This window comes from Cucumis melo, chromosome 4 (assembly GCF_025177605.1).
Source record: "Cucumis melo cultivar AY chromosome 4, USDA_Cmelo_AY_1.0, whole genome shotgun sequence".
Classification (NCBI taxonomy): Eukaryota; Viridiplantae; Streptophyta; class Magnoliopsida; order Cucurbitales; family Cucurbitaceae; genus Cucumis; species Cucumis melo.
The window spans coordinates 20,400,242-20,426,713 of record NC_066860.1 but is presented as its reverse complement, the minus strand read 5'-3'; the positions used below and the strand labels follow the sequence as shown (position 1 = coordinate 20,426,713).

Genomic DNA, 26,472 nt, shown 5'->3' with positions numbered 1-26,472 from the left:
TACCGACAAGATCACATACTTGACACTATTTACACGTCAAGTAAAATTGTATAGTTGACACTAAAAAACCATCAAGTAAAATATTATATTTGATTCAAGTAAGATTGCATACTTGACACTTTTTACATGTCAAGTAAAATTATATAGTTAACACTAAAAAACTATCATGTGTTTAACATTATGCATATTGTTTATTAATATATTAAATATACAAATTTTCTATTTTTTGTTTCCTGCATTAGGACATTCCTTTCTAACTAGTAGTTACACAACAAAAAAAATGACAAATAAACCAGTAAACCAACAATAATTTCATTCTTCTCGGTAATGTCATCAACAATTACAGAATTCTAATCCAAATGTAACCAACTAAAATTTCCTACATGTGGCCTATTCCAAAATCAACAATAATAATAGTTATCTTATATAACCAAAAACATGTGTTGTATACCAAAACTAAAGTCATCCCCTTGCATCTATTGCCTCATGTATATAAGTATAATGGCTATGAACAAAACATTTATACAAAAAAAGTTATGGGCATTCTCATATTTTAGCAATTTACAAAATTAAGATCATATCTAGGTGTCTATCATATGTGCCGAGCTAAAAATTCAGCCCACTCCACTTGTACTTCATCCAATTCAAGCTGTGAGTATGAGTTTCTCGTATCAATCTGTAGAGTATAAAAAGTCAAATAGAAACAAAATGTAGGATCTCTATGAAGTATTGGAAGCTTACAAACATACTTTAAGAATTAGTAGATGGTTGCTCACATAGCTATCAAAAGAATAAGAGAGAACACATGGCATGTCATGGTAACTTAGATGCCTTTTTTAGGAAAAAAAAGACTTTGTTTTAAACAAAATCAATAGCTTGTTTAAGAGAACATAGGCCAAAGCAAATGAAAAACCTAAAAGAGTGACTTTATCAACTAATTCTCACATAAAAGAGCTTGTATCTTTGTTGGAACAAGTCCGAACCTATAATTCAGTTGAAATGCAATACAAATTATATTTATAAAACAAGAAAGCTTTTTAATAGCTAAAGTACAGTCAAGGAATTATCATCATAATACAAGTTCAAAATTCAAAATCACGTACAGAGATTCAATTCAAGTAGAAAACTCAGAACTACAATGACATTCCGATTTCAAACAAAGAAACTAAACCTAGCATGATAACCAAGAAGTACAGTCAATGAATTATCATCATAAGTATACGTTTTGTACGCCAAATGAAATCCACTTAACCACAAATACAACTACACATTAACCACAATGAGAAAGAATTTGGGCTTTTTCTTCATGAAATGAACAAGGAAACAGAAGCAATATATTTCATAGTCTTATTAAGTCTACTCCTTTCATTTGAAAGGACACTAATACCAATCAAAGCTTAAAACCTATAAACAATCCATAATTTTCAAACAAGCAAAATCAATAAGTTCACCAATTGCAACATAGAGATTCTAAAATCTTTTTCAATCAAAAAATAATCAACCAATCTCTCGCTAATGAAAACACTTACCTAAAACTCATTGAAACTGCAACGTTTATTGGACAACACCACCTCAAAAGGCACAACCTAACCTCCAAACACCATGGGTAAACATCATATTGCATCAATACTTAATGGGTTATCAAGTAATATAATAAATAAAAACAAACATGTATGATATTGAATTATTATCTAGACCACATCTTCTCGCAAAACGTAACTCTTTTGAGGTATACCAAATAACAATAACACCTCCTTTGTTATCAGCCTTGAAGCTTTTACCTAACACAAGTAAGTAACAATCTAAGAACTCATATACCTAAAATTTTTTATTTACAATCCACCTTCACATTTACCTCAAGTAGTGAGCTATACTCAACTTGGAAAAATAGGATGGTTTCTAATACATGCACATTTAGAGATTCATTCAAGCATACTATTTACTTCTTATCTTGAATAGAACACTTCATTGCTTCCCATTATTTGGTACTTCATTGCTTTTAAACAGCCAGAAAAACACAAAACGTATAAATTTTCTTATAGAAGAAGCAATAACCAATAAACAAGACACTACGAAGAGAACCATGGCATAGAATTAGGCAAAGCACAAATAGCTATTTATATTGACAGAACTTCACAAACCGCAGTCATTGAAGAAAATTAGAGATCAAAAGAGCATTACCGTAAACATTAGAGCAATCAAGGAACAAAAATATCACATGACAAGAATATCAAATCTAATAAACGAGAATCATCCAGATCATTCATGTAAAGATTCACATCACCAACCATGGCTGGAAGTACAGAAACAAAGTGTATAAACAAAGCAACCCCCCAATCCAAAAATTATCAACTAAACTAAAGACCAAAGAACTAACCTTGAACACCAGGATTTCCATATTCTGAAGGTTGTGGGTAGCCGTCGGAAGGCTGTGGGTCACCGTCGGAAGGCGTGGGTCGCCTTCGGAAGGCCGTCAATCATCGTCAAAAGGTCGTCAATCATCGTCAGTAGGCCAAGGTCTGGAGATGTCGTCGGTCATTTGGAGATGTCGGAAAATGGAGACAACAGTGAGTTTATGTGGCTATGGTTGTCGGTGATGGAGTTTGTGTGGCTATGGTTGCCGACGGTGGAGTCCTTGCGTGGGATGTAGTGGGTGGCTGGTGAAGATAGAGAGACTAAAGATGGGATAGAGATGGAGAGATTGAGGATTTGGGGAGAGAAAGGGGGAGATGAGAGGTTTGGAGGGAAATTTTTAATAAATTTGTTTTTAATAAAATAATTTAATTATTTTAATAAGTTTCTTTTTATTAATTTTTTTTTAATAAATGTTTTTGAGAGGTTTGGAGGGAAATTTTTAATAAATTTGTTTTTAATAAAATAATTTAATTATTTTAATAAGTTTCTTTTTATTAATTTTTTTTAATAAATGTTTTTTAGAGGTTTGGAGGGAAATTTTTAATAAATTTGTTTTTAATAAAATAATTTAATTATTTTAATAAGTTTCTTTTTATTAATTTTTTTAATAAATTTTTTTACTTTAATTAATTTATAATAAGTTTCTTTTAGTAAATTTATTTTAATAAATTTGTTTTAATAACTTTATTTTATTTTAGTAAGTTTATTTTATAACTTTATTTTAATAGATGTATCTTAATAAGTTTATTGAATAGAAGGAGAGAAATAAAAAATATTTTTTATTTTATATTTTTATATTTTTATACTTGACATTTTTAAAACATTAATTTTCAAAGTAATCAAATCAAAATTTTAACTATACTTGACGTTATTTTCATGTCAAGCAAATGTCAACTATACTTGACGCACAATAAACGTAAGTCAAATCTGCACTATACTTGACGCTAAAACACCGTCAAGTAAAAGCTAACGTAAAATAATTCGAAAATTTAGGTAAAAAATTTGTTTTCTTTTAAGCTATACTTGACGTTGTTTTCACGTCAAGTAAATGTTCGCAATACTTAACACAAATAAAGCGTCAAGTAAAATGTCCTTTATACTTGATGCGAAAAAAACGTCAAGTAAAGGTTAACATAAAATAATTCGAAAGACTCCGTTAAAACTCCGCTTTTTTTATATTATACTTCACGTTTTTCCTTTAAAATGGCTAATACTTGACGTTTTTTTTAACAAAAACGTCAAGTATGTAAAAATACCTAGTGTCAAGTAACGTATATTTTGTAGTAGATCATCATAAATCCTAAACAAATTATGCATATTAGCTAGATTAATGCATAATGGAAAAAGTTACATGCAAGCTCATACTTCAATTCGAAGGTCTAGTAGGAGAATCTCTTACCTAGAGATTAGCTCAAATCACAGAAATACAATCACGACAGCAAAGTCAAGCTTCCCAAGAAAATCCTAAATAGTAAGGATAAAAACTAAGATGATAACTTAATTTGCAGTTAATTTAAGATCAAAAAATCTAGTTAATTCAACTTACCCAAAGTTAAGGTCGGATCCAACTCAACCTTAATATAGGACAAGGTTCCACAACGACTCACGAATTCCAGCTAAACTCTAACCAATTTAATCCAAAATTAATTAATTAGAGTCCAAAATTAATATTTGTTGGGTATGCCAAAAACCCAATCAAAACTTACCAAAAAAATGTGAAAAGGACAATAATAAGCTTGGTGGCTCAAAATGGCTTGACTAGAGGGGAACTGGCTAGACGGCTCGGCTGAAGGATGGAAATCGACTCGGGTAAGGGTCGACTCGTGGCTTGCTCAGGCGAGCACGGCTCAGACGCAGGAGGGTGGCTCGGCTAAAGCTCGCGTGTAGCTCGACTCGGACAATGATGAAGGAGATGCGATGCGAACAACGTTGCGGTTATGAGTCGGCTTGACAATCGATGAACAGAGAGCACCGACTTTGTCCTAACGTTTGTTGACGGTGTGGAGCAACAGATCGTGACGTAAGGCGGAGGATGGGCGACTGCAGATGGAACAACGTGGCGAAACATTTGATGTGAAGGAGAGGGTGGCTGAAAGATGGCTGTCGGCTCGATTCAAGCAGACAACCGACGTAACGCGATGGGACGCGACAACTGACGGCGACCTGTGGTGGCTGTTGATCGGAGGAAGGTGGCGGCGACGAGGGCGGCTAGGGTTCTTTTCTTTCTTTGTGATATTAGGGTTTGTGAAGAAGATGATGAATAGTGTCACGTTTTCCAAGGAGCTATTTAATGAAATAATAATAATATAAAAATTATTATCATTTTATCTTCTCTTTCTTTACTCTTTTTTTCAAATAAAATCTCCTACCCTCTCTCTTCATTTAAATCCATCAAATCTTCTTTTTTTGTTCTTTTTAACTTTTTCCCAAAATAAAATCAATACTTCTCTCTCCTCAACCAATCACATCTCTTTATCCTTCCCAAAAAATAAACCAAACTCAAATAATTATTTTCATAATACAATTATTTTAACCTTAAATCCAAATAATTATATATATACTCTTATATATAATTATTCAAAATTATCTCAAATACAAATCTCCCAACACAAACTACTAAAAAAACAAACCAAATCAAACATTAATTCCAAATTCAATTAATTAAATATTTTTCAAAGTATCAATTAATTAGATATTTTCCAAAGTATCTAATTAATTCTAATTTCTACAAATCAAGAATTTCCACAATTAAATCATATAACACTCAAAAATAATTTCAATAATTACCAAAATTTAACTTAGGATAATTAAACTTAAAATTACTTACTTTGGGGCAATCTTCCCTCCTTTGAGAAACTTTCATTCTCAAAAGTTCTAATCCTCGAACAACTCAGAGTATTGGGCTTTCATGTCATCCTCTCTCTCTCATGTGGCCTCTTCAGCTCCGTGGTTTCGTCAAAGAACTTTGACCTGCAATTCCTCTATTACGAAGCATCTTGACCTCTCTTGCCAAAATCTCAACGGGTTGCTTCTCATAACTCAAGTTCTCATTAATGTGCAACGACTCAAAATAGAGACATGGAATACATTATGAGCTGCATAAAACACTGGATGCAACGCTAAACGATAAGCTACGAGGCCAATCCGCTCAAGTAGCTCAAATGACCCTACAAAACGTGGACTTAACTTCCCCTTCTTCTTGAACTTTAAAACACCCTGCATAGGTATTACCTTAAAAAAAACAATGTCTCCTACAACAAACTCTAGATCCTTACGTTGTTCATCAACATAACTCTTTTATCTGCTCTGCGCTGTCAACATACGAGCTCTAATCTTCTGTATGGTTGCATTGGTGGTCTGAATTAACTTAGGGCCTAACATTCCCTGCTCACCAACCTCACCCCTGAAGGGATGAAAACCCTTTTAGCGGAAAATATACAGAAACTCAATTTTAATTAGAACCTTAAAAATACCGATACATTGGCAAAAAAATATTGGTTAAACATGCTTTAAAAAATTATAGAGAAGAAAACTTACGCTCGTTGACGACGCTGAATCTGCCAATCACCAAATTTTGGGGCACCACCACTTGAAAACCTTCCTATTCTCTGATTGAGAGGGTTTGTGGGAACCAAAATTGGAATAAGGGAATGGAGAGAATTTTTTTTAGAGAGAATGGATAGAATTCTTCGCAGAACTCTCTCCCGTTCAAAAAAAAATTTGTTACGCAAAAAATTCCCTCTTCTTCCGACTGAAGAAGAGAGAAGTTAGAGAGAATAATTGGGAACGTGGGAAAACCACCCACGTTCCTTATTAATTTAATAAATTAATATTAAATTAATATAAATTAAATTAATTAATTAATTAATTATATTAATTAAATAAATAATTAAATAATTAAATCATATTTAATTAATATTTCATTTAAATCATATTTAAATGAATATCTCTCACATAACCTATAGTTTTAATTTAATTAATTTAATTAAATCAAATTTAATTAAATCAAATTAAACAAAACTATTAATTAATTCTCCAATTAATTAATTTCTAAATTAAATATCTTATATTTAATTTAATCCATAATTTGAATCATATTCAAATATAAATTTCTCTCATAACTTATAGTTTTAATATGTATCATATACACATTAAATTTTAACTTATAGTTTTAATATGAATCTAATTCACATTAAACTAATATTTGAACTTATTCAAATATTTTATTCTCTCATAATTTAATTTTGAATCATATCCAAAATTAAATTTATATAATAAAGTCTAATTAAAATATAAACTTTATATTATAATGTATCAATATACATTATATTAATTCCCAAAGTAAATTTGAACATTTTAAATTACAACCAATATAAATAAATCTCATTACTCTTTATGAGCTAGGAAGGGGACCTAATGGACCTACAGATCAGAAGCTACAACGATATGAGATTAATTGGCTAAACTCATTAACCACATTAATCAATATTCGTTAACTGTGTGTACACTCCACTAAAGACTCACAGCTGAACTCTTCTCCTGTAGATATATTTCTGTGTCCACGGATATAGACCAATACCAGTAAGTTAGTCCTTCACAAGTGTTCGTAACTCCAGCTGGGTCAAATTACCGTTTTACCCCTGGGTTACCTCTAGTCCTTAAATACCAGTGCTCCTCTAATGAACAACCTGTTTATGGTCCAACCACTAAACAGAAACCCCTCTCGTGCCATTGAGAGGGTAGGGCCCTTTGTTCAAGTCTCGGAGACACCATTTAAGGGAACACTTATCTACTTACCCTAAAGGTGAGAAGGAGTGAATTCCATCTTGTGTGATTATGTTCCCAGCTCTCCACTCGGTCTTGTCCCCAAAATGATAAGAATATTGAGTCGGCAATCTGGCCACTCTCACTCGTATAAATCAAAGGACAATCCCTCGCAAACAGGAGTTCATAATACACTCAGGATTAAGACTAAGTTACCTAGGTCATCCTAATGAAATAGCAATCCAACTAGTTAACGGAGTTACATCTAGTGATTACTATTTCGTGGTCCAGTCTTATGCAAACTCATTGCATAGGATACCCTCACTCGCATGTCACATACATGAACGCATTTGATCAATGTGTTTGTATCAAATACAAAGTGAGCCGTATCCATAGTGTTAACAGGATAAGGTACCCAACCTTAACCCTATACTATAGACTCTTTAAGCTGATCTTGAACATTAATCCCTGTATGTCTCTACATACTGTTCAAGACTCATCAAACAGCTTAGGATGTTAGTTTATTGGATTTGGGTTATTAAGACAAAACTAATAAAATAATCAATAACACTTATTGAAATTAAATAATAAAATACTTTATTAATGACGGTCAATTGATTATATTTACTATCTACGAGTTTTAGGACATAAAACCCAACAACCCCAACATACAGGAGATCTACAACACCTACCATACAGAGCCTTAAATAGTGTCATGCCAATGGTAGCCTAGTAATTGTTATTATAGGCGAACTCTATCAAGTACAAATGAGAGTCCCAAGTCCTTAAAAACTCCAGCACACAAGCTCGCAGCATATCTTCCAAAATCTGGTTTAACCTCTCTGTTTGACTATCAGACTGAGGATGAAAGGCTGTGTTGAAATCTAACCTCGTGCCCAAAGCAAGTTGAAGTCCTTTCCAAAACTTTGAAGTGAAACGAGCATCTCTGTTAGAAACAATAGATACAGGTACTCCATGTAGCCTTACTATCTCCATCATATATAACTGTCCCTACTTACTGGCAATGTAAAAAGATTTCCCTGAAATGAAAGAAGCTAACTTCGTGAGTCTGTCGACAACAACCTAAAAATAATTTCCAAAATTTCCAAAATTTAACTTAGGATCATTAAACTTAAAATTACTTACTTTGGAGCGTTACATTAGTAGTGAAGTTGCTTCTCTTCTAGCTGCAGTTTTGATTTTGTTTTGAGGCAACTCCTTCTTTGCTTTCTAGAGCTTTCTTTACTTTCTGATAGGTTACAATTTACTGATTGTCCTCCTCTTATTCAACATATAACAAACAGGATTTGTTATTTGTTTGCTAGAGTTTTACCATTTGCTAGTAGATTGCAACTTTTTTCGTTCTATGCTGCGCAGTTTTCAAGTTTACTAGGCTAGTGTGTTTGTGCTGCCCGTGAGTGTGTATCATGAGGTTGATAAAATACTGAGTTTTTATCTTTGAAGGGTAAGGAGGATGGTAGAGGGTGTTAAGGTGGTGTGGGCTTGCTATTAGTGATGGGCCTTGGAATACTACGAGTACCATGAAGATTCTTTGGTTGCTGTCGGCAAGTTTGGGTTTTCTTTGGGTGGCTGGGGTGGAGGCTTACACACTAAAGGAAAGGTCGTTGTGGTTGGTTGATAGTGAGGTTGGTCGATATTGGTGTCTTCGAGCTATCTTGCGTAAACAGGATAGTTTGAAAGAACATATTGGTATGGAGGTGGGGGATGGTAGGAGGTGTAGGGTTTGGGTTGATCCGTGGTTGCAGATGGTCATACCCTTGAGAAAGTTGGGGAAAGGATGCTTTATGATGCAGCAAGTTGGAGGGATGCTAAACTTTTTTAGTATCTTGGTCCGGATGGGAAGTGGAGGTGATTAATTTATGGGCTAGGGTTCAAGCTGTTTATCTGTGTCTTAGTGTTAAAGATAGGTGGATTTAGGTTCTTGGTCGTTAAGGTGATTTTTAGATAGCAAGTTCATGGGATACTATTCGTCCTTAGAGTAGTTGGATTCGTTGGGCTGGTTTATTATGGAGTGGGGGATTCTCTCAAAGATAGGTTGCGTATTGTGGGATTGTCCAGTTTCGTTGTCGTGCATTCTTTGTCAGGGGGTGTCGAGTCTCTTGATCATTTGTTATTTTCACGTCCTTTTGAATGGGATATTTGATCTTAGGTCCTTTAGGTTATGGCTTCCTCTCACAGGATTGGGTATAGGGAGGTTGAGTTGTCTTAGATTTATTGTTAGGGTATTGAGAAGGGTGTGAGAAGGAAGCTGTGGCGCGTTGTCTGGTATGCTACAATCTACTTTATTTGGAAGTAGCATATAATCATCGTCTCCATGGTGGTCAAGCTAGTTATCCCATTGTATTGTTTTAATTTCTTCGGACATGTATTCGTGCTCGTGTAGTTTCTTGATGTGAGGATGCTTATGATCTTATTTAACTTGTTTTGTTTTGTTTTTTGTCCGCTTGTCCCCGGGCTGTAGGTTTTTTATTTTGTGTTGTTTTCTTCGATTTTGTGGGATGGTTTTTGTGTTAGTTGTTTTTTGTTCTTTTTATGACTTTGTTGTTTTCTCTTTTGGTGCTTTTGTTGTGCCTTTTGCTTTTTATTTGTGTTTGTGAGCATTTTCTGCTTTGGTGCCTTCTCCTCAAGCTATGAGGTCCTCATTGTTGTTGTATAATAATATTACTTTTTTTTTAAAAAAAATGTGTTTGTATATAAAAACTATATATGTGTGTGCATACATCATATATGCACATAGTACATGTGATGGGTTTTATGTCCTAAAACTCGTAGATAGTAAATATAATAAATTGATCGTCATTAATAAAGTATTTTATTATTATAATTTCAATAAGTGTTATTGATTATATTATTAGTTTTGTCTTAATAACCTAAATCCAATAAACTAACATTCTAAGCTGTTTGATGAGTCTTGAATAGTATGTAGAGACATACGGGGATTAATGTTTAAGATCAGCTTAAAAGGTCTATAGTATAGGGTTAAGGTTGGGTACCTTATCCTGTTAACACTATGGAGACAACTCACTTTGTATTTGATACAAACACATTGATCTAATGCGTCCATGTATGCGACATGCGAGTGAGGGTATCCTATGCAATGAGATTGCATAAGAATGGACCACGAAATAGTAATCACTAGATGTAACTCCGTTAACTAGTTGGATTTCTATTTCATTAGGATGACTTAGGTGACTTAGTCTTAATCCTGAGTGTATTATGAACTCCTGTTTGTGAGGGATTGTCCTTTGATTTGTACGGGTGAGAGTGGTCAAATTGTCGACTCAATATGCTTATCATTTTGGGAACAAGACCGAGTGGGGAGCTGGGAACATAATCACACAAGATGGAATTCACTCCTTCCCACCTTTAGGGTAAGTAGATAAGTGTTCCCTTAAATTGTGTCTCCGAGACTTGAACAAGGGCCCTACCCTCTCTATGGCACGAGAGGGGCTTCTGTTTAGTGGTTGGACCATAAACAGGTTGTTCATTAAAGGAACACTGGTATTTAAGGACTAGAAGTAACCCAGGGATAAAACGGTAATTTGATCCAGCTGGTGTTACGAACACTTATGAAGGGCTAACTTACTGGTATTGGTCTATATCCATGGACACAGAAATATATCTACAATGAGAAGAGTTCAGCTGTGAGTCTTTAGTGGAGTGTACACACAGTTAACGAATATTGATTAATGTAGTTAATGAGTTTAGCTAATTAATCTCATATCGTTGTAGCTTCTGATTTGTAGGTCCATTAGGTCCCCTTCTTAGCTCATAAAGAGTAATGAGATTTATTTATATTGGTTGTAATTTGAAATGTTCAAATTTACTTTGGGAATTAATATAATGTATATTGATACATTATAATATAAAGTTTATATTTTAATTAGACTTTATTATACAAATTTAATTTTGGATATGATTCAAAATTAAATTACGAGAGAATAAAATATTTGAATGAGTTCAAATATTAGTTTAATGTGAATTAGATTCATATTAAAACTATAGGTTAAAATTTAATGTCTTTGTGATACATATTAAAACTATAGGTTATGAGAGAAATTTATATTTGAATATGATTCAAATTTTGGATTAAATTAAATATAAGATATTTAATTTAGAAATTAGTTAATTGGAGAATTAATTAATAGTTTAGTTTAATTTAGTTTAATTAAATTAATTAAATTAAAACTATAGGTTATGTGAGAGATATTCATTTAAATATGATTTAATTAATTAATTAATTAATTTAATATTTATTTATTAAATTAATAAGAAACGTGGGTGGTTTTCCTACGTTCCCATTTATTCTCTCTAACTTCCCTCTTCTCTTTCGACTGAAGAATAGGAAATTTTTTGCGTAACGAAAATCAGAGGGGTGAGTTCTGCAAAGTTTGAATTGCTCTCCCGTTCTCTCTGAACAAATTTTCTCTCTAAAGAAAAATTCCCTTATTCCATTTTTGGTTCCTACAAACGATCTCAATCAGAGAATAGGAAGGTTTCCAAGTGGTGGTGCCCAAATTGGTGATTGGTAAATTCAGAGTCGTCAACGAGCGTAAGTTTTCTTCTCTGTATTTTTCTTCAAAGCATGTTTAACCATAAAAATAGTTTTGTATTTTTTGTCAATGTATTTGTAATTTTAAGGTTCCAATTAAAATTGAGTCTCTGTAATTCTTTCGTTGGAAATGGTTTTCATCCCTTCAACATGTATATCATATGGTACATCACCAACATTTCGAAGCTAAAAGTATAAATTTAGTTATCAATCTTTTTTTTTTTAAGGAAACAGTGAGAGTGCATAGCCCAAACACCATCAATTTATTACCAAGAATAAAAGTACAAGGGCTGAAGAGAAGCCCCTGAAAGTTGGTTGAGAATAGCTTGAAAATTTAAGTTATACTGTGTGGTTTGTAGTCTTTGAAAAACTTGTGCATATTACACCATAATAATATAATGTTACATGAATCTTCCTAAAGGTTTTGAAGGATTTTTTTTTTTTTTTTTTTTGTTTATCTTTGAATATCTTATTGTTTTTTTATAACCAAGTGCTCAATAGAATGGTATCAGTCGCATTAAGCAAAATGACATAAGTTATCATTTTTTTGATACAGACAATAAGTATGTATAATGGAACTCCCTTTATTTTAAACTGATTTCGAGATATCTTGCCAAAATCATTGTCGCCTCATCCCTCACCTTACGAATTTTTATTATCCAATGCTTCTCCCGTTTTCTTGTCTAATTCCTACTATCAAAATTGCATGTAAAACTAATTCATTTGTCAGATCGTTCATATGATGCAATTTTTATCTATGTCTATAACAAGAATAATGTTTGTATGTATGTATGTACATTGTTTATGTACATAATGCATGTACATCATATATGTATATAGTACACGTAAATCATATAATACATCAACAACATTTCAAAGTCAAAAGTATAAATTTAGTTATCACTTTTTTTTAAAGAGGAAATTTATTACTAAGAAGAAGTGTACAAGGGCTGAAGAGAAACCCTTAAACATTGGTTAAGAATAGCTTGAAAATTTAAGTTATTCTGTATGGTTTCTAGTCTTTGAAAAGCTTGTGCATATTATACCATAATCGTATAACGTCACATGAATCTTCCTAAAGATTTTGAATTGTTTTTTGTTTTATCTTTGAATGTCCTATTGTTTCTTTCCAACCAAGTGCTTTATAGATTCACAACAGTCGCATTAAGCATAACAATATTATTTATCACTTTATTTGATCTCTAGATACAAAAACCCAACTAGTAAGTACATATGGTTAAACGTCCTATATTTTAAAATGGTTTTTAGATATCTTGCCAAAATCATTGTCACTCTATCCTTTACACCATAAATTTTTTATTATCCAATACTTCTCCCGTTTTTTTGTCCAATCTCTATTATCAAAGTGGCACGTGAAGCTAATTTCTTTGTTAGATCGTTCATATCATCTATCCGCACATATGATACAATTTTCATATATGTCTATCACCAAAATTAGAATATGTGTTAGTATAGAAAAACTAACAGTATATATATGTAGATCATATATCTACATATTTGACATCATATATGTACATAGTATATAATATGTACATCATATATGCACATAAAACATGACATCATATAGTACATCATATATGTACATCATATCTATACACATATGTACATTGATATTGTTCTTTTTACCAAATAAATTATATGATTGATAGCTATGCATAATACCAATAAACCAAAGATTACGAGAAAATGAACACAAATAGGTAGAAATCAACTTACCCAAACATTTAAAATTGTTTCTCAAACGATCAATAGACTCATAATATAACATTCAAGTTTCAAGACTAGAACTTAGTACGCAAACCTTATTTGAAACTAGTATATATAAATATAGTATGTGGGTTTAGCTCATAATAGTTCAAGTAATCTTCTTCTATCTACATGGTTCAATATCCTACCCAACGTTTATAAAATATAGATCTTAAATTTTGATGAATATTTTTTGAAAAAAGTTAAAAATAAAATTTAAAATAAATTCAAATTAGTAAATAAATATTTTATTAATTTCAAATAAGTAAACATGTATGTTATTTGTATTTGTTGCTTTTTTATGTTTACTTTTTGTGCTCCATGTATTTTTCTAAATACAATGGAAATATCTATTCGTGTCTTATATAGGTATTGAATCGATGAAAAAATAATATTATACATACACTGTTAGTTGTTTCTCTTAAGAGAAAATACTTACATAAATAAAATATAAACTTTTTATTTTTGGGCATATAAATGAAATTATAATTTAAATTTTCATTATTTATTACCTCTCCTTATCTTTAATCTTTAATATATAAAAAGAAAAGATGTTAGAAAAACATTTAAGGACAAATTTACCATTTAAATTTTATTTTTTAAAATTCAATCTATACTCTCATCTCTGGAATGTAATTTATCGAACTTTTTTTCTTATTATCAATTTATAAAATTTAATTAATCTAACTGACCATAATTGTAATTACATTACATTAGAAAATTTATTAAATGGAATGTGATTATTACAAAATTTCTTAAATTGTTCTTACTATTAATTTATTTTAATTAATAATTTCAATTTAATTAATTTAATTTTCAATTAATTGTAAAAAGAATAATTATTGAGCAAGAAATATCGACCAATTAAAATGTTCAAATTTATTAATTACCACAAACTTTGTGATTGTCATAATTTGATTGGGTTTGGATAATTAAGTTTTCTCCTATCCAACTCAATTTACCCTTAAATATAAAAGTTGGACCAAAGAAATAATGGGACTGAGCCCGCCAAGCAAATAAGCTCGAGTTCAAGGCCAACAAGCAAATGAGCCTAAGCTCAGGCCCAATATGCAAATGGGCCCAAACCCAAGCCAACATACAAATAGGCCCAAGCCCAAGCCGAATAGGGAAATGGACCCAAGCCGACCTAAAGTCCATGAAATTTCTCTATAAATAGAGACATTTGCCATTCATTTTTGGATCTTTGGATTGAGAGAAGAACTGAAGCTCTGAAGAATTGAAGACTCAAACTTCTAAAAGCTCTCAAGACGTGGAAGTTCTTACTGTTGGGTTTTATGTCCTAAAACTCGTAGATAGTAAATATAATCAATTGTCGTCATTAATAAATTGTTTTATTATTATAATTTCAATAAGTGTTATTGATTATATTATTAGTTTTGTCTTAATAACCTAAATCCAATAAACTAACATCATAAGCTATTTGATGAGTCTTGAACAGTATGTAGAGACATACGTGGATCAATGTTCAAGATCAGCTTAAAGGGTCTATAGTATAGGGTTAAGGTTGGGTACCTTATCCTATTGACACTATGGATACGGCTCACTTTGTATTTGATACAAACACATTGATCCAATGCGTTCATGTATGCCACATGCGAGTGAGGGTATCCTATGCAATGAGTTTGCATAAGACTGGACCACGAAATAGTAATCACTAGATGTAACTCCGTTAACTAGTTGGATTTATATTTCATTAGGATGACCTAGGTGACTCAATCTTAATCTTGAGTGTATTATGAACTCCTATTTGTGAGGAATTGTCCTTTGATTTGTACGGGTGAGAGTGGTCAAATTGTCAACTCAATATGCTTATCATTTTAGGAACAAGACCGAGTGGAGAGCAGGGAACATAATCACACAAGATGGAATTCACTCATTTCCACCTTTAGGGTAAGTAGATAAGTGTTCCCTTAAATGGTGTCTCTGAGACTTGAACAAAGGGTCCTACCCTCTATATGGCACGAGAGGGGTTTCTGTTTAGTGGTTGGACCATAAACATGTTGTTCATTAGAGAAACAATGGTATTTAAGGACTAGAAGTAACCTAGGGGTAAAACGGTAATTTGACCCAGCTGGTGTTACGAACACTTATGAAGGACTAACTTACTGGTCTTGGTCTATATCCGTGGACACAGAAATATATCTATAGTGAGAAGAATTCAGCTGTGAGTCTTTAGTCGAGTGTACACATAGTTAACGAATACTGATTAATGTGGTTAATGAGTTTAGCTAATTAATCCCATATCGTTGTAGCTTCTGATCTGTAGGTCCATTAGGTCCCCTTCCTAGCTCATAAAGAGTAATGAGATTTATTTATATTGGTTGTAATCTGAAATGTTCAAATTTACTTTGGGAATTAATATAATGTATATTGATACATCATAATATAAAGTTTATATTTTAATTAGACTTTATTATATAAATTTAATTTTGGATTTTATTCAAAATTAAATTACGAGAGAATAAAATATTTGAATGAGTTCAAGTATTAGTTTAATGTGAATTAGATTCATATTAAAACTATAGGTTAAAATTTAATGTGTATATGATACATATTAAAACTATAGGTTATGAGAGAAATTTATATTTGAATATGATTCAAATTTTAGATTAAATTAAATATAAGATATTTAGTTTAGAAATTAATTAATTGGAGAATTAATTAATAGTTTAGTTTAATTTTGTTTAATTAAATTTGATTTAATTAAATTAAAACTATAGGTTATGCGAGAGATATTCATTTAAATACGATTTAAATGAAATATTAATTAAATATGATTTAAATGAACTATTAATTAAATATGATTTAATTAATTAATTAATATAATTAATTTAATATTTATTTATTAAATTAATAAGAAACGTGGGTGGTTTTCCCATGTTCCCATTTATACTCTCTAACTTTCCTCTTCTTTCGTCTGAAGAAGAGGGAATTCTTTGCATAACAAAAACACAGAAGGTGTTCTGTAATTTTATGCAGAAAAAAGGATCATCACATTCTGTCAAATTTTTTCTCTAAAAAAAAATTTTCTCAATCCAATTTGGTTCCCACAAACCATCTCAATCAGAGAATAGGAAGGAGTGAGGGTATCCTATGCAATGAGTTTGCATGTTTAACCATAAAAATTAGTTTTGTAATTTTTTATTTTTAAGGTTCCAATTAAAATTGGGTCTCTGTAATTCTTACGCTGTAAAAGGTTTTCATCCCTTCACTTACAACCTCGAGATCATCATCTTTTGAAAGATCGAAGACTTGGAAGATTAAACTTTCCTTAGACTCTAGAAGATTGAAGCTCAAATTAACTTGTGACCACAAATTCCTGAAGATCGAAGACCAAGAAATCTAAGTTTTATTTTGTATTTGAAAGAGAGCATCGAAGGAGTAAACATTTGTAACGACCCAACTCCTTATACTAAGCCAAAGTCATTACTAATTAAAGGATCTTTTTTTAAAATAATGTATTTTAAAAAACTAATGTCAAAAATAGGGTGGAAGCCAAACTATTGACAAAAATAGGGTAGTTTTGTGGAAGTTGTGTACCCCATACACGACTTTGCTTGCGTGGACCCTACTTCCTTTATTTTAAAATTTAAAGATATTGAATATATATTATTTATTTATTTATTTAATATTTAATACGTGGGTCCCACAGGTTTTTAATTTTTAAATTTAAAGATATTATATATGTGGGCCCCACCTTACCCCATCATCTTCTCCTCGCCGTCCTCCACCATCTTCTTCTCATCCCTCTCCATTCGCTGTCCTCCACCATTCTCTTCTCATCCCTCTTGATTTTCCCACAACGGTCGATGCACGATAGGGTAGAGGACGACGGTGATTGAGGCGAGGACAAATTGAAAAGATAGGGTGGAGGACGGCAGCGAGCAACGAGATTCATTTTTCGCTGGGAGTCAATTTCCTACCTTGTCGCTCGCCGCCGTCCTCCACCCTATCATTGTGGGAAAATGGAGAGGGATGAGAAGATGGTGAAGGACGGCGAATGGAGAGGGATGAGAAGAAGATGGTGGAGGACGGCGAGGAGAAGATGATGGGGTACGGTGGGGCCCACGTATATAATATCTTTAAATTTAAAAATTAAAAACCTGTGGGACCCACGTATTAAATATTAAATAAATAAATAAAAATATATTCAATATCTTTAAATTTTAAAATAAAGGAAGTGGGGTCCACGCAAGCAAAGTCGTGTACGGGGTACACGACTTCCACAAAACTACCCTATTTTTGTCAATAGTTTGGCTTCCACTCTATTTTTGACATTAGTTCTTTAAAATACATTAGTTTAGAAAAAGATTCCTAATTAAAAGATAAGTAAAATTTCTTAAATTTAAAAATAGAAAATAAAACAAAACCTCAAATAGTCATTAAAAATCACCAACAAATGTATGTAAAGATAAAATTAAATAAAATTATTACTCGGGCCCTATCTAGTTTTTAAGAAAAATAAATGAAATAAAATAAAATAAAATAAAATAAATGCATCTGATCAATAACATAAGGCGGAAGCAAAAAGATCCCTATAGCTCGCCACAGTCACTTTTCGTCATTCGCCAGCTTCTCTCTGCTCTTACCTCTACTTCTGCCAAAAAAATTAAACAAGAAAGAGTGAGTATATAAATACACTCAGTAAGAGACCCACTACTAGTCCCGCTAGGTGCCTGTTAACTTCTTATTAGAGTCCTGTAAAGTGGTACCTCTAAACTGCACGGTCCTGAACACGTGCAATCTGTGATCCTGTAGGAACATATCTGGTCTTTGGTAAACCTAAAAAAACACCTAGGACAACTGGTCTTTAGTGTACCCGAAGGAAACACTAAGATAATCGAGCTATGAGTGACCCCGTCGAGTCGCTCCTAGTCATGTCTATGTCTATGTCATATTGGACTAGTGATCCAGTCGGACTACACAGTCATGAAAGGTGGTGATCCAGAAGGGCACCCATGTGGGTGCGACTCTAATAGCTAAAGCTAACGGTACAACCTAACCATAGCATGTAACATAACATACATTATCATAAGCGTGACATAAGTATCAATCATGTCATTTTAATCAAACTTTGTCATCAAAGACATAAAACAGTCGTCATCATTAGTATACTACCAGTAACAAACATGTTAACAGCTATCATCATCAAACACCTATATAATGGCAATCATTATCAATAGCATCCAGTTATACATTTTAACTATCGCTAATGCATAACAATAAGTACATGCGGTCTCTTAAATTCAGTTTGAGGGTCTAGTAGTAGAATCTCTTACCTGGAGATTAGTTAAAATCAAGATTATCCTAATGGTCACGGTCAAGCTTCCCAACAGTCAAGTCCTAAACACAAGTGAACCTAATAACTAAAATTAATAAATTAATTAACAGTTGCCTAGAGTCCAAATTTCAATTAATTCAGCTTACCCAAAGTTGAATATAAATCCAAATTTATCCTTGGTTTAGGAAAATTCTTCAATACAACTCCCAATTGATCTATCATGAAAATAATTCAATTAAATCCATAATTAAATTATTTAGATTCCAACTAACTCCTTCTTGGGTAAAAACTGAAACCCAAATCAAACTTACTAAAAATATAGGTGAAAAAGCCAAAGAATACGCTAGGTGGCTAAAAAATGGCTTGGCTAAGGAGAAACAGCTAGGTGGCTCGATTAGAAGACTGGGCAGCTCAACTAGCCGACTTGGTTGACATCGCATACGGCTCGGCTTGGTTCACGCAGGAACGGCTCGAAAACTTGCAAACGCAGCTCACTGAGGCTGGAATTGGCTTGCGGGTCAGCGGCTCGAGTTGGGCCGGCACGGCTGGAGGCGTTCGGGCTTCCTGTGCGTGACTCGCAGTGGACGAATCGATGGTAGACAGCGGCTACCGACAGCCGATAGAGACGGCTTGGCTGCGCAACAAACCGTGATGGAAAACAGACGACCAATGGCTTACGATAGAGAAACTAACGGAGAAAGAGACAGAGGCGCTTGGGACGATCGACTTGTGAAGACGAGGACGACGAGGCTAGGCGGCGGCGGCGCAAAAGATGGCTAGAGTTTCTTGTGAAATTAGGGTTTGAGGAAGATGAAGAAGAAGATGAATAGTGCTTTTCCCAAGGAGCCTATTTAGTGCCTTAATAATAATAAATTATTATTATTATTATCTTTTCTTTTCCCCAAATAAAATCTCCTATTCTCTCTCTTTATTCAAAATCCACCAAAACTTTTCTTTAAACTCAAATTTCCCTCTCTCCAATCCAATCACTTTATCTTTTTTAAAAAAATAAACTATCGTTACCTAATTATATTATCCCACAATATAATAACCCTAAATAATTACATTATCCCTATAATATAATTATTTTATCCTGAGATCACTTAATTATATCCTTAAATAATTATATTATCCTTATAATATAATTATTTTAACTTCACAATCAATTTATTATAAAATTAATGCACAATTAAACAAGTTTCCAGAAATACAACAATTAAATAACACCAAAAAATTCAAAGATTAAACTTAAGATAATTACAAATAAATTACCTTAAATTTTGAAGCATTACAACGTTAGAGATTATTGTATCCACTATATCAATCGATACAAAGTTCAATTCCACAAATTACATTTCTCCTAAAATCTCGTGTGAACAATTTGGCAAGCCCAATGAGACCGTCTCTACCTTTCATCTCTCTCTTTTTGAAAATCATCTAAAGAAATTATGACATCTCAAGGTAACACTTCCAAAGCTTTCAGCGACATCAACAAGCGACCAAATACTCGTAGTCGCTCAAGGGAGATTCAATCATTTGAGCATATGCCATAATAATCATTTGAGGAGTTGATTTTAAAGTTAACATTGGACAAAACGATTGAGCTAGATCTGGATGATGTGGCACAAACAAATCATGCCGCAATAATCATTTAACCAGATAGTTAGTTACTTGCTACAAGGAGTCTGATCCAATTTGGATCGTTGGACCCTATTGTTATATATTCTTCATTGGAGACCTTACAAAATAATGACTTCCAGATTGTATGCTCTAAGGAAGAAGAAAATAAGGTAGATGATGTTGATGAGGGATGGACGCTGGTAACGCATCGAAAGAAGCGCAAACAAAATTTTCTCCAAAAAGAATCCCACTCGTATCGAGAGTACAGGAGGAAAGGTAAGTCTCAAAGAAGAAAGACAGAAATAATGCGAGAAAGCTGCTACCGATCATTGAAGAAAGTGAGGAGCTTCCTCAACTAGGACAACTAATAACTCTAAAGGACTTCTGTCCTAAAAACTTTCCAATGAAAATCGTCTCGTGCCATACTATTAGTACGACTTAGGACGACGCTTCCCCACAATTTTAATGAAGGTAACAACCAAGCCAAAGGATTTGCTTTCTTTAGGCATAAATGATTTGTTGACACTATCACGAGAAGTCAAGGATACCATTATTGAGGTATTAAAAAATGATGATGTCTCGACTATTGCTGCATCACCAACGAAGGCGTGTGATTTCTGTTGTATATCGATATCATTTAGCAATGAGGATTTGCTACCTGGGTCAAAGATTCATAAGACATTTATATGTGTGAGTATATGTTCGGGAGTAAAAGCTTAATCAAATCCTCATTGATAATGGTTATGTCGTCAACATTATGCCAAAGTCAACAATGAATCAATTAGGTATCTCAGTTGAAGAGTTATCAAATAGTGAACTAGTGATTCAAGGCTTTAATCAAGGAGCACAACGGGCAATAGGCACTGTTCGTTTGGAGATCATCATAGGGGATCTATAGGCAAGCACAATATTTCATGTGATCGATTCGAGGACTACTTATAAAATGTTATTAGGGCATCCATGGATACATGAAAATGGAATAGTAACATCAACGCTCCATTAATGTTTTAAATTTTATAAACAGGGAATTAGGAAGGTTGATGCTGATACTAAGCCATTTTCAAAGACCGAGTCTCACTTTGCCGACGCAAAATTTTACACAAAAAGTGAGGATATAAGCGAATTCATATCAACTGAAGTTCCCATGACTAAAGGCACTTATACGCACGAGCAAGGAATGATCACAACAAAGAAATCAAATAAAGGCGATGCCTCTAATGGTCAACAAAATGATGAACCAACGACCCAAGCTAAGTCAGAGGCGCTAGAGAGTGAAAAAGATAACAATTCCACAAGAGGAAGTCTCAAATCCCCCTATTTTACGCTATATTCCTCTGTCTCGACGTAAGAAGAGAGAATCACCGTTTGTAGAATGTTCGAAAAATATGACGGTTGGAAGCATAGAGATATTAAAGGAAAACATCACCACACCACTTACCAAGATAGACAAAGGAGAAGCAAAAAGACTTGAGAAAAAGTGCGTAGAGGCATACCTTCCGAAAAGACAAACAGTGGAAGGATTCGACTCAAAGGCATATAAGTTGATGGCAAAGGCGGGTTATGACTTTACAACTCGTACTCAGCTTAAAAGCGTGAAAATATTCGATGAAAGGCTCAGGTTTTCCCCTACACAAAAGAAGATTAAAAAAACAAGGATATTCTATAGCTAATTCGAGATCTGAAGTTGGATATGAGTCTTTTGAACCAGTTCGAATAGCTGATAAAAGGAAAGTAAAAGTTGCTAATACATGCCACATTAAAGTTGAAGAAAGCAAAGATTCTGAAGAAGGCTTGCTAATACATGCCACATTAAAGTTGAAGAAAGCAAAGATTCTGAAGAAGGCAAAAAAGACAGAAGTCAAAAAAATTTCGTTTTTTATTGCATGACTTCTTCTGCCACACACCCTTCAGTCTTCCAGAGATTGAGTACACTAACAAAGGATGACAAAAATCAAGGTTCAACTTCTGGCTTCACTCAACTTTCTGCCTTTTAAAAGCTAAACACAACTGCAAAGAAAGTACAATTTACAAGTCTAACTCCAGTCATAAGAAAATCGGCCTTCAAAAGGTTAAGCGTGTCGATAACAAGAGGCAAAGAAACCTCTCATATCCATCTCAAGCAAACTTGGCTTAGTGATAGGGGACGAGAAAATTCACAGTGCAGTTTTGTCAAGAATCAAACGAAATATGTTTGTCTCAGTAAATACAGAGGGTTCATTAAAAGTAAAGTGACATGACGTTATCTTTACTCGACCTAAAAATAATGAACCGGAAGATGAAATAGATGTGGCAGGTTGCGGCCATGTTACAATAAAAGAGGCATTTGACCGTGAGACATTTGAAGAAGATACCGAAGTCGCTCCGTTATCACTTAAGGACGGAGGTCAATCAACAATTGATGAGTTAAAAGAAGTCAATCATGGTACGATAGAAGAGCCTCGTCCAACCTTCATAAGTGTCCAACTTTCTAATGATGATGAAAATGAATATGTGAACTTACTCAAAGAATATAAAGATGTCTTTGCATTTAAGGAAATGCCTAGACTCGATCTAAAGGTGGTAGTTCATCGCTTAGTAATCAAACCAGAGCATCAGCCAATCAAATAAGCCCAACGATGATGTCAACTCAAACTCATTTCTCAAATCGAGGAAGAGGTAAATAAGCTCATTGAGGCTAGATTTATTCCTGAAGTCAAGTATCCAATATGGATAGCTAATATTGTTCCAGTAAGGAAGAAGAATGGCCAAGTACGTGTTTGTGTCAATTTTTGCAACCTAAACAACGCATGCCCAAAAGATGACTTTCCTTTGTCTATCATGGAAATCTTGATAGATGCAACTGCATGACATGAAGCTTTATCTTTCATGTATGGGTCGTTAGAATATAATCAGATTTGAATGGCTTTAGATGATGAAGAGAAAACCACATTCCGAATTCCAAAAGATATATACTGTTATAATTTCTTTTGGATCGAAAAATACAGGTGCCACATACCAGTGCGCTATGTGAAGGATCTTCGATGATATGCTACATAAACACGTTGAATGTTATGTTGATAATCTTGTAGTGAAATCCGAGAAGAAAGGTGATCACCTGAAAGACTTGAAGCTTGTACTTGATCGCCTCAGGAAATATCAACTAAGAATGAACCCTCTTAAATGTGCATTCAACGTAACTTCAGAAAAGTTTCTGGGATTTATAGTGAGACATCGTGGAATCAAAGTTAATAACTCTAAAATTGATGCTATCCATAAGATGCCAAGTTCGAAGAACCTGCATGAGTTGAGACGATTGCAAGGTCATTTAGCTTACATTAGGAGGTTTATATCTAATCTTGCGGGTCGATGTCAACCATTACAGAGATTGATGAGGAAGGAAGCCTTTGATTGGGACCAAACATGTGAAAATGCATTTGATAGCATAAAAAAGTATTGGCTCATGAAGCTTTGCTTGGGGCATTACTTGCACAAGAAAATGATAAGGTAAGGAATGCGCACTCTATTATCTAAGTAGAACTCTGACGGAAGTTGAATTGAATTATTCTCCAATTGAGAAATGTGTCTTGCCCTTTTCTTTGCAATAGATAAACTGAGACATTATATGCAAGCCTTCACTATACATTTGGTGGAAAAAGCTGACCCTGTTAAATATATCTTATCAAGGCCAGTCATCTCAGGACGCCTCGTTAAATGAGCAATTATACTCCAACAATATGATATTGTATATATCCCCAAAAAGAAGTAAAGGGCCAAGCATTGGCAAATTTTCTGACTGATCATCTGATTCCACTAAATTGGGAATTCTGTGATGACTTACCAGATGAAAAAGTATTGTTGGTTGAAAGCAGGGAGCCTTGGACCATGTTCATTGATGGTGCGACACGAACAAGTGGAGTTGATGTCAGCATTGTCTTCATTTCTCTCGAGAAACATATGTTTCCATATAGCTCCACACTTGGTGAGTTATGTTCAAATAATGTGGTTAAGTACCAAGCCCTAATCATTGGCCTGCAAATGGCTTCAAAATTTAGGATAAAATACATAGAAATATTCGGTGATTTGAAATTCCTCATAAATCATCTCTTCTATCAGTATGAGGTAAAGCATCAAGACTTGAAGCCTTACTTCATTTATGCTAGAAGATTAATGGACAAATTCGACGACATAATATTGGAGCATATATCGAGATCAGAAATTAAGAAAACCGATGCGCTTGCAAACTTAGCCATTGCTTTAACAGTCTTAGAAGATGTATCAATAAATATTTTTCTTTGCCAAAAGTGGATCGTGCCCTCGATTGAAAGTCAATACGAAGAAGCTGATGTGATACCTGTGTATACAATTGATGAAGAAGACTGGTGTCAGCCGATTATAGATTATTTGGAGCATGAAAAACTTTTCATCGATCTTTAACATCAAGCTAAGATACGAGAAGAGTTGCACAATGACACACTTTATCGACACTCATATGAAGATCTTCTTCTGTGATACCTAGGAAAAGAGGAATCGACAAAGGCCTTAGAAAAAGCACATTCAGGTATCTGTGGTGCTCACCAGTTTGGTTCAAAGCTCTAACATTAGTTGAAAAGAATGGGTTATTATTGGTCCACCATGATCCACGGCTCAATGCATTTCTCGAAGTATTGTAAAGCTTGTCAATTCCATGCAAATTTTATACATCAGACACCAGAGCCTCTTCATCCAACAATAGCTTCATGGCCTTTTGAAGCTTGGGGACTCGACCTGGTCGGACCTATCATGCCTAAGTCATCAGTTGACCATTCTTATATCCTTGCAAGAACTGATTATTTTTCTAAATGGGCTGAAGTCGTGTCATTAAGAGAAGCATAGAAGGAAAACATTATAAATTTTGTTCAAACACATATCATTTACAGATATGGTATTTCTCATCGTATTGTGACTGATAATGGAAGACAATTTTCTAACACTCTGATGGACAAGTTCTGTAAAAAAGTTAATTTCAAACAGTATAAGTCTTCCATGTACAACGTCGCAACAAATGGATTGGTAGAAGCATTTAACAAAACTCTATGCAATCTTCTAAAATAGGTGGTCTCCAAGACAAAAAGAGATTGGCAAGAAAAGATTGAGGAAGCATTGTGGGCCTATAGAACTATCCATTGTACTCCTACATGTGTTACACCTTATTCTTTGGTTTACGGCGTTGAAGCAGTACTTCTACTAGAAAGAGAAATTTCATCATTAAGAATGACAATTCAAGAATGGCTAACTACTGAAGACAATGCTAAATTACGCCTTCAAGAGTTAGAAGAACTTGACGAAAAGAGATTAGAAGCTCAACAAACACTAGAATGTTATCAAGCACGAATGTCTAAGACTTTTGACAAACATGTAAAGCCCAGGTCATTTTGAGTTGGTGATTTAGTGCTTGCAGTAAGAAGACCTATCATCACGACAAGGTATACCGGGAATAAGTTCACACCTAAATGGGATGGACCCTACATTGTCAAAGAAATTTTTACGAATGAAGCATACAAAATCATTGATCAAGACTAATTACGAATTGACCCAATCAATGACAAATTTCTCAAGAAGTTTTATGCCTAATCTAGTTATGTAAAAAGAATATATATATATTGAACTACGTTATGACTTGATCCATATGTTTTAAAAAGGGTACGTAGGCAGCTTAAAATTCACTTTAAGTTTAGTCACACGTAAAATAAAAAGAATATTTTCATTGTCATCTCATATGTAAGCAATGAAAAATAAAATTCAAGAGCAGTCATACTAGAATAAAAAAATTTGCATTATCATTCAACAAAATTTTTACATTTACAAGGATTGCGACAAAAGAAAAGGGGGGCAAAGGGGGCATAAATCAAAGCTTCCACTTGAAGTCCTTGAATTCTTCACGTGCAGTTTCCATGCTCTTGTGAACCGTAGCTACGGCCTCAATCGCTTCTTCGGTAATAGCAGGGGTGCTTTCAATGGTGTTGACATCATCTTGGAGCTTGACAACTTCTAGTTCTTGCTGGTCTATAGCCTT

General features: G+C 33.5%; 1 protein-coding gene across 1 annotated transcript; it reads left to right on the top strand.

Annotated features, from left to right (window-relative positions):
- The first annotated feature begins 21,826 nt into the window (after positions 1 to 21,826).
- LOC127148959 (uncharacterized) lies at positions 21,827 to 24,854 on the top strand. Its single transcript, XM_051083398.1, has 3 exons — positions 21,827 to 22,016; positions 23,510 to 23,924; positions 24,290 to 24,854. The coding sequence occupies exons 1-3, from the start codon at positions 21,827 to 21,829 to the stop codon at positions 24,852 to 24,854; spliced, it is 1,170 nt and encodes a 389-aa protein (XP_050939355.1).
- Positions 24,855 to 26,472: the final 1,618 nt, after the last annotated feature.

What these genes read in the sequence shown, in the direction of transcription:
- LOC127148959 (XM_051083398.1), top strand. Translation starts at nt 21,827, where the DNA reads ATGACGGTTGGAAGCATAGAGATATTAAAGGAAAACATCACCACACCA. An exon ending in GGGTTATGACTTTACAACTC is followed by an intron (nt 22,017 to 23,509) that starts GTACTCAGCTTA and finishes ATAATCTTGTAG; the next exon opens with TGAAATCCGAGAAGAAAGGT. An exon ending in TTGCACAAGAAAATGATAAG is followed by an intron (nt 23,925 to 24,289) that starts GTAAGGAATGCG and finishes GGTTGAAAGCAG; the next exon opens with GGAGCCTTGGACCATGTTCA.